Source organism: Prionailurus bengalensis, chromosome B4 (assembly GCF_016509475.1).
Source record: "Prionailurus bengalensis isolate Pbe53 chromosome B4, Fcat_Pben_1.1_paternal_pri, whole genome shotgun sequence".
In the NCBI taxonomy this organism is placed as follows: Eukaryota; Metazoa; Chordata; class Mammalia; order Carnivora; family Felidae; genus Prionailurus; species Prionailurus bengalensis.
Window position 1 is genome coordinate 67,794,261 of NC_057358.1, and position 16,880 is coordinate 67,811,140.

General features: G+C 35.4%; 1 protein-coding gene across 1 annotated transcript in view; it reads left to right on the plus strand.

Moving 5' to 3' along the window:
* The window catches only part of LRRK2 (leucine rich repeat kinase 2), a 137,826-nt gene that overhangs the window by 114,332 nt on the left and 6,614 nt on the right, over positions 1 to 16,880 (plus strand). The window contains exons 42-47 of the mRNA XM_043563334.1: positions 3,515 to 3,685; positions 4,919 to 5,019; positions 10,229 to 10,423; positions 11,706 to 11,899; positions 13,425 to 13,497; positions 14,284 to 14,468. Of these exons, the coding sequence (XP_043419269.1) occupies positions 3,515 to 3,685; positions 4,919 to 5,019; positions 10,229 to 10,423; positions 11,706 to 11,899; positions 13,425 to 13,497; positions 14,284 to 14,468 (919 nt within the window). The remainder of the gene's footprint in view (positions 1 to 3,514; positions 3,686 to 4,918; positions 5,020 to 10,228; positions 10,424 to 11,705; positions 11,900 to 13,424; positions 13,498 to 14,283; positions 14,469 to 16,880) is intronic.

The window sequence follows — 16,880 nt, forward strand, 5'->3', positions numbered from 1 at the left end:
TTTCTAATTAATATTTCATGGACATCTTTCTGTGTCAAACATCAGTTTTAGCAGTCGCGTCGCATTTCATTGCTAGTATGCACAGTATTTACTTACTTAACCACATCTTGATGTATATTTAAATTTTTTTCTGACTTTTTGATATATTGACAGTGCTTTAATTGGCATAATTGTAAATTTAAATTGTCCATTTATAAGAAATAATTTTTAAAGTTTATTTATTTTGAGAGAGAGAGATTACATGCAAGCTGGGGAGGGTCAGAGAGAGAGAGAGAGGAAGAGAGAATCCCAAGCAGGCTCTGTACCATCAGCATGGAGCCCAACATGGGGCTCTATCCCACAAACTGAGAGATCATGACCCGAGCCAAAATCAAGGGTTGGCCGTTTAACCAACTGAGCCACCCAGGTGCCCCTGTCCATTTATGAAACTAATTTTTTAAAATTAAATTCCTACGCATGGTATTGCTGGTGTGCATATTTTGAATTTTGAAACATTAATTGCCTCATAGAAAAGTTAGTAAATTAAAATTCCCTTCATACTCAAATTAGAGCTCTCATTTCCCATTCGGGGTTTGTTACTCCTTTTAATCTTCATAAAATTCATAACCAAAAATGAAAATGTTTTATGTTTTTGTTATGTTTAATGTTTTTATTTTTAAAGCATTTATTTGCTTATTTTTCATTTGAGGCTAAGCAATCTTTATTATATAGGACCTATTTTTGCTTTCATGTTCTATATGATTTTGTGTCTTTATTCATTTGTCGATTGTCCTTACCATTCATCAATCTGCGTTTAGTCATGTGTACTCTTTGCCTCTCTTATATTGCAGGTATTTTCAAGTGTAGGGTTTTTCCTTCAACCTTGTTTATGGCATATGCCAATGTAGGGTTTGAATCTTTGAGGTACAGAACTTTTGTTTCTTTTACCTTTTGGATTCTGATTTTCCTGACATGTTTCATCAGTGCTACACCAAGAACAGGGATGATGGGGGTGGTCTGTCCCACTGTAGTCAGTTGTTTATTACTTTTAAATTCTCTAAAGATACTGTGAATTCATCAGGTGAATTTCAAGCAGCATTTAGAAGTGCCTTATATTGTAATTGAGGTATCTCCTGAATATATAAATAAGGATTATGTTCTCCCAGTGGGAATTGTGTCAATGAAGATATTTATTTTGAAAGGAAGAAGATAAGAAGGTTAAAATCATTTCCGTGTTGAAGTCAATATTTCTTTCCATATCCTCACAATTATCTTTCTTAGCATCCCCTGACTCACCAAGAAAAAAAATTCTAACCCTCTGTGCAGCTCTAACATCTGTGGATTGATGCCTAGAGGGCTAAAAACTGTTGCAACAGGATGTGCCTTGGATGAGAATTTAGATTAAGTGACCCTTGAGTTTTTCTGCTCTAAGGTCCCATGATTCCAAATCCTACTGCTTCTAACAGCAAATTTACCAAGAGACAAAATATAGTGAATGTTTTAATAGTCTTTGAATGGTACCTTGATATAATAGATACCCCAAAAATGTGTTGAATGAATAATAAATAATTGGATGAGATTTATTTTAACCTCTAAAATCCCTTTCACATTCTAGAAAGGTAAGCATAAATATTCTTAATGAACTAGCTAATGTGTGAGCAGCTCATTTAAGTACTCTTGAATTTACCATTCATTATCTTTGTGGCCTTAGGAAAACACATAACATTTTTATGTTATTTGTCAAATGGAAAGTCCTCATCTGCCCACCACAGGTGATTTTTGTGCATAGCTAATGAAATACTTAGGAAATTATCTGTAAGGTGCTATAGGAATATGAATTGGGTATTCATATTTTACATTATCTTTTTAAGAACTGTCTTAATTACTTATACAATTCTTGAGTTTAGGGTATGAGTATGAAATTATGGCTATATAGGAAAATTTCCTTATTCTAAGAAAATACATATTATATCTATCCATTGGTCGATTGACAGATTGATCAATATATATATTATATATATGGGAAAATGGTGAGTGTATGTGTGTAGAAAGAGAGAGCATGAACAAGTGTGGCAACATGTTACCTAGAGAATGTTAACGATTAGTGCAATAGGGATTATCAAACTCAAAAATGACATCCCATCTTTCTGATTCTTCATGTCCTTCCTGCCTGGTGAAGGACTGCTGGGCCTCTCATCTTTTGATGGTGAACTCTCTGTCCAACAGAACTCTTTCCAAATTCAGTCATTTCGTTCTTGAAGGCTGTGAGTTCATTATTTCCCTGGCTACATATTTAAACTACAGTAACAATCCTGTTACTATATTATGTTCATTATAGAAAATTTAGAAGTATAAAAAATTAAAAATGGGTAAATAAAAGCTACCCATAATTAGCACATGGATAATAATCATTATTACATTCAGATATATTTGCAAACTGTTTATTTTGAAAATGTTTAAGTCTACAGAAAAGCTGAAAGTATAGTACAATATACACCTATATGCCCTTGACATGGATTATTAACTGTATGCCACACTGTTCTTTCTCTCACTTTATTTGTATATGAATTTGAGACATGAAATTAAATTGCAGACATCATGCTGCCATGCCTAAAAATACTGACATATATTTCCTTAGAATAAGGATGTGTGTTTCCATAATCACAATACCATTATCATATCTAAGAAAATGAACTCAGCTGATTTTTTTCACATATTTGATAAATTTCTGTCCTTTAGGATTTATGTCCTACGTGTCATCTTAAAAATGATTTTAAGTTAATGCATAGTGCACATTTAACCAATTTCCTTAAATAGTTGGATTTCATTAATTGTTGATATTTTTACTATTATGAATCATGTTAAAATTACTTTTTTTTGAAGAATTTAAAAGCAATTTATTTCTATTGTGAAATGAGAGGTTTTATTTACCTTTAAAAGAGTTTCAGTAATGAACCAGCACCTGAGAGAGAGGGCTTTTATTTGTTTTTTAGTCATGGTTTAATTTTTATTTTTCCATTGGGTAGGAAGAGCTGAATCACAAGCCCTGGAAATAATGAGGGCATTGGACTTTAGTCAGGTTAAAGAAGTCTAGAAATCTTGTCCCTCCTGACCCCACCTTTGTTTGCAACACTTTCCTGGGAATAGTTATTTTTAGGAATGAGAAAAATGATATAGGTTTTTTCCCCTTATTAGACTTACTTTAATTATGAAACATGATTTAATAATCATTATTGGATGTTTATCCTTATTATTTTTCAAGATCAACCTTGAGGTGAAATGTAGCACAGGGCTGTTAACTGGCTACATGTCTCCTTATAAGAGGACATAGCCTGGTATAGAGCTCATCTCCTTGACTCTTCATCAGCATATATGCCTAAGAATATTCCTTCTTGGGTGTATGGGCTCTAGTGTTGGGCATATATATATATATATTTTTTAATATGAAGTTTATTGTCAGATTGGTTTCCATACAACACCCAGTGCTCATCCCAACAGGATGGGCATATTTATTCATATATCTGCTTCCTTTCAGGGTTTCGTGCACCTGAAGTTGCAAGAGGAAATGTTATTTATAACCAGCAGGCTGATGTTTATTCATTTGGCTTACTACTCTATGACATCTTGACAACTGGAGGTAGAATAGCAGAGGGTTTGAAGTTTCCAAATGAGTTTGATGAACTGGCAATACAAGGGAAATTACCTGGTAAGTGTTATTTTATGTGCAATAAAGATTATTATTTTTAATATCAGCTTTCTTTCCAAGTTATTTAATTGTGGTTGTAGACTTAATTCATTTCACAACTGATGATTTTTTGTTTAGCACATGAATATTCTTAATTCCTGTGACACAATAAAAATCACATGAGAAAGATAGCAGTTTCAGGCTTTTTAAAAATACCCCAAATTCATATTAATGTATTTGGTATTAAATTTAGAAGAATATTCAGAAAAGGAAATTGCTGTTGGAGCTCCATGCTTAGTGATTTCTGTTCTTATAAAGAGTTACTATGTGCTCATTAGCCTGGAGTGTTTTCATGTTCTTGGAGGGAGATAATTTATATGCAGCAATGGAAGGTTGAATTATTTATAATAATAATTTTTAGTAGTAAATATTAATAAGAATTAGTAAATGATTGTTTAGTGAGATCAGATCTCATTTTGAATGGTTGTCTCATGTTTTTAAGAAATTCTAGGATGTTGTCATTCATTCCTTAATTATTACTTCAGTTCCCCTTACAAAATACTCTTTTAAATATATGTAGCTGTTTTTCATATTTTCCGCTTTTTCTTTCACTTAAGGAATATTTTTGAGTGTATGCTATGTTCCAGGTACAGAGAATATAGCTTTAACTACCTCCTTTTGGGGGACCTTTAAAGATGCCCACTAAAAGAAAATTTATTATTATTTGGATAAACTTTCAACACAATCTAGATCATCACCCTTATTTTACCAGTTATCTTTCCAGTGACAAATCCCAGGTCTGTGGTTTATACCAACCAGAAGAACGGCATACCTCTTATAAAAAAGAAATGTGCACAAACTGACTGTAGGTATATGAGGATTAAATGCTTGCCAAATTTAAGTATTAAAATTAAAAGTAATTCCACAGAAGTCTAATTATTATATGCACAAAATTTTTTTTCACAGTATTTGTGAAATGCAGGTGTGGAATGAAAATCTGTTATTCAATTGGTATTTGTGTCTTTTTTTATATAATAAAAAATCAGGAAGTCTTTTTTGATGTCTCTAGTAGAGATAAGGCTAGAAAAATTATCTTTAAGTTTGTGATATAAGTAGATCCATAATAAATATAGAATTATGGAGATCAGAGTATTTCTTTGCATGGTCTGGGCCTCTCATACACAATGAAAGGAAATGAAATAGTTGTTCTGATTTGTTTAATGTTCTAGCATGATATGTTTTTGAATGTTTTAGATCCAGTTAAAGAATATGGTTGTGCCCCATGGCCTATGGTGGAGAAGTTAATTAAAAAGTGTTTGAAAGAAAATCCTCAAGAAAGGCCTACTTCTGCCCAGGTATGATTATAGTCAGAATTTATCAATATTTTATACAGAACATCAATATATGTATACACATATATAATCTTCACATATATATTCAGATATATAAGTAAACATACACATACAGTTTAAAACAGTCATAATGCAAAACTCCTATATTCCCCACCACCCATGGCACAAAATAAAGAGCATTGCCTACACCCTGGAAGCCCCCATATGCTTCTTCCTGACTGTATCACTCTCCTTTCCCTAGAGATGTAGTCACTTTCTAACTTTGGAGATAATCCCTGCTTTTCTTTTCCTTATGTTTGCTATCCAGTTTAGTTTCCTGTATTCATCTTCTAGTTAAAATGGAATTGTAATCATGTCATCTACCAAGATATTTTCAGTTGCTCTTCTAACCTTATTTTGTAAGCTTTATGGAGGTTGTTAAACATACCCATTGATTATTTACACTGCTGTTCCATTCCACTGTTTGAATGATCAACAGTGTATGTACCCATGGTCATATCTATGGGTATTGGTATTGTTTCCAGGTTTTTGTTATTATGAACAGTACTGCTATGACTATGGTTGTACTTTTCTAGTGCAGAATGTATGAGAGTTGCTTTGTGGTATATACCTGAGTTGAATTGCAGAATCATAGAATATATGAATATCCGTATTATTTTCTGAAGAAGCTGTACCAGCTTAACACTTCTATTACCTGGATGTGAGTGTAGCCATTTCTCTATATATTCTCCCTAAATTTTAGTGCTATCTGGGTTCTTAATTTTTTCAAATATACTGTCTTATGTATTGATTTACATTTTCCTAAATACTACTAAGGATGACCATGTCTTTATATATTCATTGGTTATATATGTATTTACCCTTCTGGGAAATACCTGTTCATTATTTTGCCGATTTTTCTATGGGATTATTTGCATAGAAATAAAATAAGTAAAAGAAAAAAAATACTAATCCCTCGTTGGTTATATATACTTCAAAGTTCTTTTCTGAATTCGTAGTTTGTCTTTTTATTTCCTGTAGGGTGCCTCTTGATGAATAGAATTTCTTAATTTTAATACAGATAAATTTAACAACCCTTTTAATGGTTATTGCCATTATGAGGTCCTGTTTTAAGACATCCTCATATCTCCTAGAGTCACACAAATATTTATCTATGGCTTCTTCAAAGTGGTTAAAAGTTTTGCTTTTGGGGGCGCCTGGGTGATTCAGTCAGTTAAGCATCCCAACTCTTGATTTTGGCTCAGGTCCTGATCCTAGTGTTGTGGGACTGAGCCCTATGTCAGGCTCTGTGCTGAATGTGGTGCCTGCTTAGGATTCTCTGTCTCTCCCTCTGCTCCTCTCCCCTGCTTATGTGCTCTTTTTCTGAAAAGAAAAAAAAAACTGTTTTGCTTTTGGCATTTAAGTTCTTAACCCATTAGGAATTGAAATTTTTATCTGGATCCAGTTTTTTTCCATATGGATAACTAAATTTTCCAGCTTTATTTATTAAATAGTTTCTTCCTTTTTTTTCTGTTGATCGTTTCCCTCTAGTTTTACTCTTTAATATGTCAGATACTCACACATCCACACAGATGTTCTCTTCCATTGGTCAACTTATATGTTCTTCCTCTAATACTATCCTCTGTTAATTCCTGTCACTTTATAAATTTCGTTTCTCTACTTATTTTTCTTCGCTAGGAATGCTTTAGCTTTCTTGGATTTAGTTTTTCTATATAAATTTTAAAATCACTTTGTCAACTTTTATGTAAAAACCTATTGTGACTTGGATTGGCCTTGCATTGAATCTGCAGACAATTTGGGGAGGATTTTATCTTCATTACATTAAGTTTTTCTATTCTTGAATGTGGGTTATCTTTCTATTTATGTTTTCTTGTCTTTCAATAAAGTTTTATGATTTTGCATACAGGTCTTCCACATTTTTTTCTTAATTTTCTTGCTGCAAATTGCTTTAAACTCAGTTCCTGGTTTTAGATTTTTTTTTTTTTTTGAACTACCTAGGCGATGGGAATCTGGTCTACAAATGTTCATGAGAACAAGCTTTTGAATAACAATTTCTCAGGGTTCTTTTCCTTCCTCCCCCTTTGTCAAAGGTAACTTTCCTCATACCAGTGAAAGTGGAAGCATGGGGTGGCTTTATTTCTGGTTCTCATTTACTCTGAATATGTAGTCCTTTGGGGTTCCAGATTTATGGGAACAGGCTTTTATTGGACTCCACTTTGGGAATGCTCTAGATTTAAACTTCTTTCTTGCAGACTGATAAGATATCAGAAACCACACATCAGTTTTTGCCTTCAATAGACAAATGCCTTTAAGGAAATATCTGGCTTTAAGTTTCAGTTGACCTCTCTGTCTTTCATTGGATTCTTTCACTAATATTTTGTCCTGATAAGTCCTATGATGTTGTCAGATCTTTAATATTTTTAAGAGATTAAAAAATAATTTCCTTAGCATTTTAAGTTACTTTTAGATGGGTGGTTTGTCCAAATAACCTTTCCCACCATATTGTCAGAAGTAAATTTTTTACTGTGTCTTAATGTTTATTTATTTTTGAGAGAGAGAGAGATAGAGCATGAGTGGGGAGGGACAGGGAGAGAGGGAGACACAGAATATGAAGCAGGCTCCAGGCTCTGAGCTGTCAGCACAGAGACCAATGCGGGGCTCAAACTCACAGACCGCAAGATCATGACCTGAGCTGAAGTCGGATGCTTAACCAACTGAGCCATCCAGGCGCCCCCTTATTGTGTTTTAAACTGAAAAAGATTTTAATAGATCAAAATAAGAGCTCTCTTTATGTTGTGGGCTCTTGATTTGGTATCATAATTTATTGAAAATCTTTTGTTCAACTTTAATTTTTTTAACGTTTATTTATTTTTGAGACAGAGAGAGACAGAGCATGAACCGGGGGAGGGCCAGAGAGAGAGGGAGACACAGAATCCAAAGCAGGCTCAAGGCTCTGAGCTGTCAGCACAGAGCCCGATGCAGGGCTCGAACTCACAGAGCGCGAGATCATGACCTGAGTCAAAGTCGGACGCTTAACCGACTGAGCCACCCAGGCGCCCCGAAAATTTTTTGTTCAGCTTTAAAATGTCTACTCAAAAATAGCTGAATACATATGCTGATTTTATCAAGAATTATGTCATTATCTTGGCTACTTTCCCTACCTTCCCCTTCCTAATTTTATTGAGACATAATTGACATAAACACTGTGTTAGTTTTAGATTTACAACATGACGATTTGATACATGTAGGTATTCTGAAATTATTACCACAGTCAGTTTAGTTAACATTCATTACCTCAAAGTTATAATTTTTTTCTTATGTTAATAACTCTTAAGATCTACTCTCTTAGCAACTTTCAGATATTCTGTGTGATATTGTTAACATTAGTCACCATGCTATACATTACATTCCTGTCTTATAACCGGAAATTTGTATCTTTTGACCCGCTTCGCCCATTTTACCCACTCCCATGCCCTGTCTTTCACAACCACCAGTCCATTTTCTGTATCTGGAAGCTTTGTTTCGTTTATTTTATTTTATTCTTTTTTAGGTCCCACTTATATAAGTGATACAGTACAGTATCTGCCTTTTCTGTCTGATGTATTTTGCTTAACATTATACCCTCAAGGTCCATCCATGCTATTGCAAATGGCAAAATTTCCTTCTTATTTAATGGCTGAATAATATTCCATTGTGTGTATAGGTACACACATACATATATACATATACGTATATATCTTATTTTCTTTATCCGTTCATCCGTTGATGGACACTTAGGTTGTTTCCATGTTGTGGCTATTGTGAATCATGCTGCAGTGAACATGGGGGTGCAGATATCCTTTAAACATAAATGCTTTCATTTGCTTTAAGTTTATACCCAGAAATAAAAGTTGAATGGTTTTTCTATTTATAATGTTTTGAGAAATTGCATACTGTTTTCCATAGCGGTTGCAGCAATTTACATTCCCACCAACAGTGTACAGGGAATCCTTTTTCTCCACATCCTTGCTAGCCCTTCTTTTTTCTTGTCTTTTTGATAGTAGCCATTCTGACAGGTGTGAAGTGATATCTTGTGGTGGTTTTGTTTTGCATTTCTGATGATTAGTGATGTTGAGCACTTTTTCATGTACGAGCGGGCCATTTGTATGTCTACTTGTCTTTAAATTTTGGTTATAACTGGTATTCATCACATAGACTTCTTGTATTTTTAATTTGTTTTTCACAGTAAAATTTCCATAGCTTAATTATTATTTTATTCTTTACTCCTTTTTAAGTTCATTCATTTATTTTGAGAGAGAGTGTGTGACTGGCTGACAAGCAGAGAGAGAGAGGGAGAGAAAGAATCCCATGCAGTTTCCACAATATCAGCACAGAGCCCGAGGTGGACCCCAAACTGTGAGATCAGACCTGAGCCAAAACCAAGAGTCAGACACTTAACCAGTTGAGCCATCCAGGTGCCCCTACTCTATTCTCCTTTTATTTTCAACAATACTTCACCTTGGTTTTTTTTTTTCTTGTAGTATATGATAGTATTTGACTTTGACCTACCCACTTAATCTTTAAATACAGTATATATTAGACAAGATGGGTAAACTCCTTACCTTTGTCAGATGAGACACTGAGAGAATAAGGAGCTTTCTCTGCATCTCATGAGTGGAAGGCAAGTGGCTGTATCGTGGCTCTAATGCCACTCTCCCGAGTCCTGGTTCTGTTTTCTTACAGTTCTCTTCCCCACCCCCACCCTGTCTCTCTTGTTCTTTAGTGCTTCAAGGAAAAGCATGAAAACAGAATCTAGAATTGATTTCTGAATTTCATTACCAAAGATCAAAATTTCTTTTCCCTGCAACTGGCAGAAAGTCTATTCTGTGGGTGGCCTGTGTTTATCTGTAACATGATGTGGCTCTGCAGTATAGAGTTGAGTGTTGAATAGCTCCAGTCTATACTACATTTCTGTTCAGTTGGCACTTTTGGGATTTTCTCTTTTTTCAAGTTACAAAACATACATACAAAAGAGTATATTTTATGCCTAGTCTAAAACTAAGTATTATTTTAATGTAATTTTATCTGTAGTTTGGATTATTAATCTCGTTGCTTGGATTAGATCACAGTTTGTTATAACATGCAGTTCTACGTTGTGCCCACTAATATGATCTTTCAAGAGGACATGTGTTAACTTGATGCATATTGTTTTGTTGTTTATAAACTTTCTCAGGTCTTTGACATTTTGAATTCAGCTGAGTTAATCTGTCTGATGAGACATATATCGATACCTAAAAACTTTATAGTTGAATGCATGGTTGCTACAAATCATAACAGCAAGAGTGCAAGCATCTGGCTGGGCTGTGGGCACACTGACAAAGGACAGCTCTCATTTCTTGACCTAAATATGGAAAAACACACTTCTGAGGTAAATCAAAATACTCTTTAAATTACAAATACTTTAGAAAATTTATTTTGCAGGTTATGCTAAAGAATGTATCAGTTAAAAAGTTACTTAGAAAGAAGTGAAATGAAAGCAATGTAGGAGTGTTGTTAGGTTAGTTTTCTGATGGAACAAGAGTATTTACATAACATTAAATAGTCTTTGTTTTGTTTTAAAATCATAGTATATGTTTGTCTCCGGTCAGGATCCCTAGAAACAGAGTTTAAGACAAAAGAGTCTTGTACAAGTGATGTAAGGAGAGAGTAACTTTTAAGGAAGTGAAGGAAGCCAATAGAACAGGGGAAGAAATTCCACAACAATGTAGTTTTTGAAGAAGTCTGCTGTCAGTCTTCAGCCATGAGAGACTGGGGTGTGGATATCAACACAGATTGGTCTCTCAAGGCCACCAGTCTTTCATTCCCACATGGCAGTCAGGCATTGGCTGCGGTCAGCCCAAGGGTGGGTGTGGCCACGCCTGCCTGCCATTTCTTTTTTTTTTTTTAATTTTTTTTTTTTTTCAACGTTTATTTATTTTGGGACAGAGAGAGACAGAGCATGAACGGGGGAGGGGCAGAGAGAGAGGGAGTCACAGAATCGGAAACAGGCTCCAGGCTCCGAGCCATCAGCCCAGAGCCTGACGCGGGGCTCGAACTCACGGACGGCGAGATCGTGACCTGGCTGAAGCCGGACGCTTAACCGACTGCGCCACCCAGGCGCCCCCTGCCTGCCATTTCTGACCAAGCCAGCTCCCAGCAGTGGAGGGCAGTTATGTGGTGGAGGGTGCAACTCTGAGCTGTTAGTAATCAGCACTCAACAGCAGCTGGGGGTTGGTGCTCATGACCGAAAGAGAAAATCCGGGTACTGCTCTACAAGATGGGTCAACAAATTGTATTAGCAGAGATAAGATAAACTTCTAGACTTAAAAAATAAGCTAATATTGTGGCTGTTGGTGTGAAATACATGTTATGCCTAATCATTATTCTTAAGGTTGAACAATCCTCTCACATTATTTTGGTGGAGTGAGAAATATGGATACTGAAAAATATTTTTCAATTTTAATTTTAGTTTTAGATGCATTTTAGATAGGCAAAGTTGTTTGCCAGTTAACTTGTTAAATAAAATCGGCATTGTTTTTAAAATTAAGAGCAAGAGAGTAAAAAGAGTTCAGTGTATGGATAACAATGTTTTTATTCTATTCAATTCTAGTCACTTAAGCCAGAATCAAGTTCATTAGAGTGTTGTTTTTTTTTTTTCCTTTTTTTAACAGGAAGTTACTGACAGCAGAATACTGTGCCTAGCTTTGGTGCATCTTCCTGCTGAAAAGGAAAGCTGGATTGTGTGTGGGACACAGTCTGGCATGCTCCTGGTCATCAGTACCGAAGATGGGAAAAAGAGACATACCCTTAAAAAGATGACTGATTCTGTAACTTGCTTATATTGCAATTCCGTTCCCAAGCAAAGGTATGGTAGTGAATCTGACCATTGGAGAAAGTTCCACACCTTTTAGATGACTGATTGTGTGGAAAACTTTGATTGCTTCAGCAAAGACTGCTCATTTTTAACATATTTCTATCAATATGCATATATTAAAGGGCATTGTGGGAGGCCACAAAGATATTCTTATAGATCAAGCTGAGGCAGTATGAGACAGGTCAGTCCTTTTCTTCAGGCCAACCTGCCCTACTGCTGGTATTACCACAGCTCTGATCGATTTCATTACCACCCTTCACATCAGGTTACTTTTCTTTGTAAGTCCTCTTCAGAGATAATTTTCCATTTATTCTTTTTTTTGAATATCAGTAGCCTATTCCATATTGGTTTAAAACATGTCAGTTAACTATCAAATTGGGAAAATACCTAATAAATGAATTCGTAAGTTATTAATAGGTGAAAACGACTCAACCATTCTTGGTTACAGGGATCTCATTTCAAATGAATTTATCTAACTGGCAGAATTTCAGATGTGAATAACAGGCTGATTGTTATAATACTTGGGGCAGGATGATTTCCAGGAGCCATTAAGATTATACCCCATATATTTCTCCTGTTTAAGTCAATACTGGAAAATAAATAAGTACATTAGAAAACCGTGAAACTCAAGTTTTTGGCAGCTGAAATATAAACTCCACTGGCAGTTTTGGAGTTGAAATTATTTGGGTATTGTCAGAGAAAAAATTCATTCATCAGATGGTGTTAAATAAGCAAGGAAGACTTTATTTAAGATTATTCCAATAGGGGGCAGAGATTGAACTCAACTTTACTGATACAAAAGGTGGGAGAGTTTTTAATATTGATGGAGCTAGTGGAAATATACTGCAGGTCATTGTGGGAGGCTCCATGTGATTAATTGATCTGTCTTTGCTAATTGTTGCTCATTGAAGTTAGGCTTCTACCCTCCCATGGAGACTGTGAGGTGGGGCCCTGCTTTTCTTTTTTTGTTTTAATTTTTTTAATGTTTATTTATTTTTGAGAGAGGGTCAGAGAGAGAGCGCACATGCGTGCGCGTGTGCATGGGGGAGGGGCAGAGAGAGAGGGAGACACAGAATCCGAAGCAGGCTCCAGGCTCTGAGCTGTCAGCATAGAGCCCAATGTGGAGCTCGAACTCATGAACTCAGATCATGACTTGAGCTGAAGTCAGACACTTAACCGACTGAGCCACCCAGGTGCCCTGGGGTCCAGCCTTTCTTGATGATTACATTTCAAAAGGAAGGCTCCCAGTTCCTTGAGAAAGACATATCTAGGTTGTAAAACTGACAGGCTGGGAGAGGAGTTACATCTCAAATGTGCAGAGAAAGAATTTACAGTTGTAAATTTTCTAAAGTAAATGCTGTAAAAAAATAAGCAAATTATAAAAAAGGGAGGTCAGGCACCCATAGAGTCATGAAGAAATCTGTCTAAAGTTTAGTCAACCTAGGGGGAACGTTATGGCCATCTTGGTCAATATAAGCATTCTTTTTATAACAATTTTGACATTTTTTTCTTTTAGCAAGCAAAAAAACTTTCTTCTGGTGGGAACTGCTGATGGCAATTTAGCAATTTTTGAAGATAAAACTGTTAAGGTAAATGTTGAATCCATTCTACATCAAAAAAATGTTAAGTTCTTTGTTTTATGTATGCTTATCCCCACTCCCCTTCTAAGTGATTATAAACTCCAGAAGAGCAAAGATCACAAATACTCTTTTCACCTTTTTTTCCCATTAAATCTTGCATACAATAGAACCTCTATAAATGTATGTGGACTGGCTGTACATTTTATATAAATGAACTAAGGATAAAAATGGTAAATGAGGTCTGATTTATAATGTTAGGAATGAAAGTAATTCTATTTTTATATAAATGAAGTGATAATTCCTAATAAATATATTGTGGAAAAAAACAAAACTTAAGTTTTAAATCTGGTTTGCCAAGTTTTTCTTTAGCCTGGAGGAAATCAATTAACTTTCTGTTCTTCAGATTCTCATTTATCAATAAAGCATTTATTCCTCCTTCCATCCATTCATCTTGTGGTTCCATCTATTTATCCAACATCCTACCCTTTATACTCCTTGTTATCAAAAAACATTACTAATGAGAGACAGACAAGTAGACTATAACCCCTGGGTTATTTGCTGTACATTTTTTGCATGGAAATGTAAAGAGATTGGTTATAAGGATAATGTTTTTGCATACCACTTGAATTTGAATACTGTTTTCATAAATCCTTTGAAAAATGTATCCTGAATTTTTATCTTAAGATCTCTAGCCATTTAAAATGGAATGGTAGCTTTTAGAAAGCACAGCAAATTTTACAGTGTTTCATTCTGCAGCTACTCAGTTTATTGAATGTGTTTCTCTTCTTGGCAAAGTGTAAAGGAGCCGCTCCTTTGAAGATACTAAATATAGGAAATGTCAGTACTCCACTGATGTGTTTGAGTGAATCTATGAATTCAACTGAAAAAAACATTATGTGGGGAGGATGTGGCACAAAACTTTTCTCATTTTCTGATGATTTCACCATTCAGAAGCTCATTGAGACAAAGACAAATCAGCTGTAAGTTATTTCTATCTATACAATTAATTTGCTACTTTATTCATATTTATTCTTTTTTTTTTTTTTTTTTTTTTTGAGAGAGAGAGAGAGAAAGAGAGAGTGGGGAGGGGCAGGGAGAGAGAGAATCTTAAGCAGGCTTCACACCCAGCATGGAGCCCTACTTGGGGCTCAATCTCATGACCCCTGCGATCATGACCTGTGCTGAAATCAAAAGACAGACGCTTAACCAACTGAGCCACCCAGGTGCCCCCATGTTTATTATTTATAATCATATTAATAATGTTGTTGCAACCCAAGCAAAAATCTTTTAAAATGCATAATTAATTTTTCTATTAAAAATGTCACCCAGCCTAGTCACGTTTGGGATAAAATATGAAAAGCCGTGATGATCTTAGTAGTATTTGTCAATCTCAATTTTTAACAATTTCATTACCCCTGTATCAAATTAAACATAACTTTGAAAGGTAATAAAGTCAGTATTTTACTTCATCTGTGGGTTTTACATACGTGCTTTAGATAACTTGCATTAAGTATTGATTGTAGGAAACATGCACCTCAGGAATAAAGTCATCTCTAGATTCGGTAATTATACACATACCCTTTCTACAGCAAAGTTAGTGATACCACTTTCAAGCAAAAATAAAACAGAAACCTTGTCCCCATTTGTTCTTTCAATTTTTAGAGTTGTGTTTTAACCAAATCATTGCAGTTGGCTCTCATAAGAGCCACATTCCTCAGTGAGAAGCAGGGTAGGTTGGTGGATAACAGCATAAATTGTAGTTCAGATATTGGCTTTGCTGTGTGTTGGTTATGTGAACTTGGGCAAGAACTACTCAAACATCCAGTCTTCTCTAATCTGAGGATTGTAATATATCGTACCTCAAAGGGATGTTTGGAAGACTAAACAAGAAAATTAATATAAGGAGCTAACATAATGCCTAGCACTTGGTAAGCTCTCAATAAATATTACTCGTGATTAGTATTAGCTTTGAGTCACAAATCCTCATCTCAGGGAATATCCTGGCTTCTCAATATCCATCTAATCACCTAAAACCTAAATTTGAGAGTAATCCTTAACTCCTTTATCTTTTACTCCCTTTGTCCATTTAACTCTTCTAATTGACACTCAAATTCTTTCATTTCTCACTTTCCTTCTACTGCTCCCACAGGCCAGGCTACCATCCATCATCAGTAACCATACTAACAACAGCATCTTTTAACCAGTTCTCAACCTCTGATTGTGTTCCTTCAGTCTGTTCTCAACATTGCAGACAGAGGAGCTCTTCTAAAACACAACTCAGTTGGTGTCAGTCTCTTGCTTAAAACCCTCAGTCACATCCCATTGTCCTTTGTTTGAAGTTCAGATTTCTTAAGGTAGTCTACCAGGCCCTGTAGGATTTAGTCCTTGCTTCCCTCTCTGGATTAGTATTTTGCAGCCTCCTTGCTGCCTGTGCTTTAGACAAGCTGAAATCATCTCAGTTCTCAAAGACAGCCTGCTCCCTTTCACCCCCAACCTGTGACTGTGATTTTTTTTCCTGGACTACTAATATGTTCCCTGCTCGTTTTAATGCAAATGTCGCTTCTTCTGAGTGGGTTGTCTTTGATTCCTCCTGTGCAGATTAGATGCCTTGGATTTGTTCTTCCAGTTCAGCTATTATTTCCCTTCACAACATCTGCCATACATTTTTATAAAAGAATTTTCAAAATGCTCTCTTAATACTGAACTTAACTGGCTCTCAGCATTGGCCCCACTTAGAAACCATGAGGTAGCTGAAAATACTATTATGCCTGGGACTCACCTCCAGACCAATTAAATCAGATGAATTAATCATGGGTGGGGCCCAGATTTCAGTATTTTTCTTTTCAGGCTCTCATGTGATTCTAAGGTCTTTGGGGTTCAGATACACTGCTATGTATTGTAAATTCTCATGGATGAGGACTTTTGTTTTTCTCTCTCATTCACAGATTTGTTTCCTAATGTGTGGTAAATGGATAAATCCATTTTCATTCTGTAATTTCCACTTTTTTTAAAAAACACGTTTTTATTCATTTTAATTAATTAATTTTAATTTTTTGAGAGGGGGGGGGGGAGAATGCACACAAGCTGTGGAGGGGCAGAGGGAGAGAATCTTAAGTAGGTTACATGCTCAGTCCAGTCCCACAATGGTGAGATCATGACCTGAGCTAAAACCAAGCATCGGATGCCCAACCAACTGAGCCACCCAGGCATCCCTGTAATTTCCACTTTTAATCAACCTAAAAAAAAAACCAAAACTGAAAATATTTAAAAAGAAAGGCCCCCAATTTTTTTTTATTTCATAGAGCATGTTATGAGATCATGGGAATCAACTCCCTAAAATTCCACATAAGATTTGGAGTATAAATGCTGTACTAGAGAGAACACCCATAAAC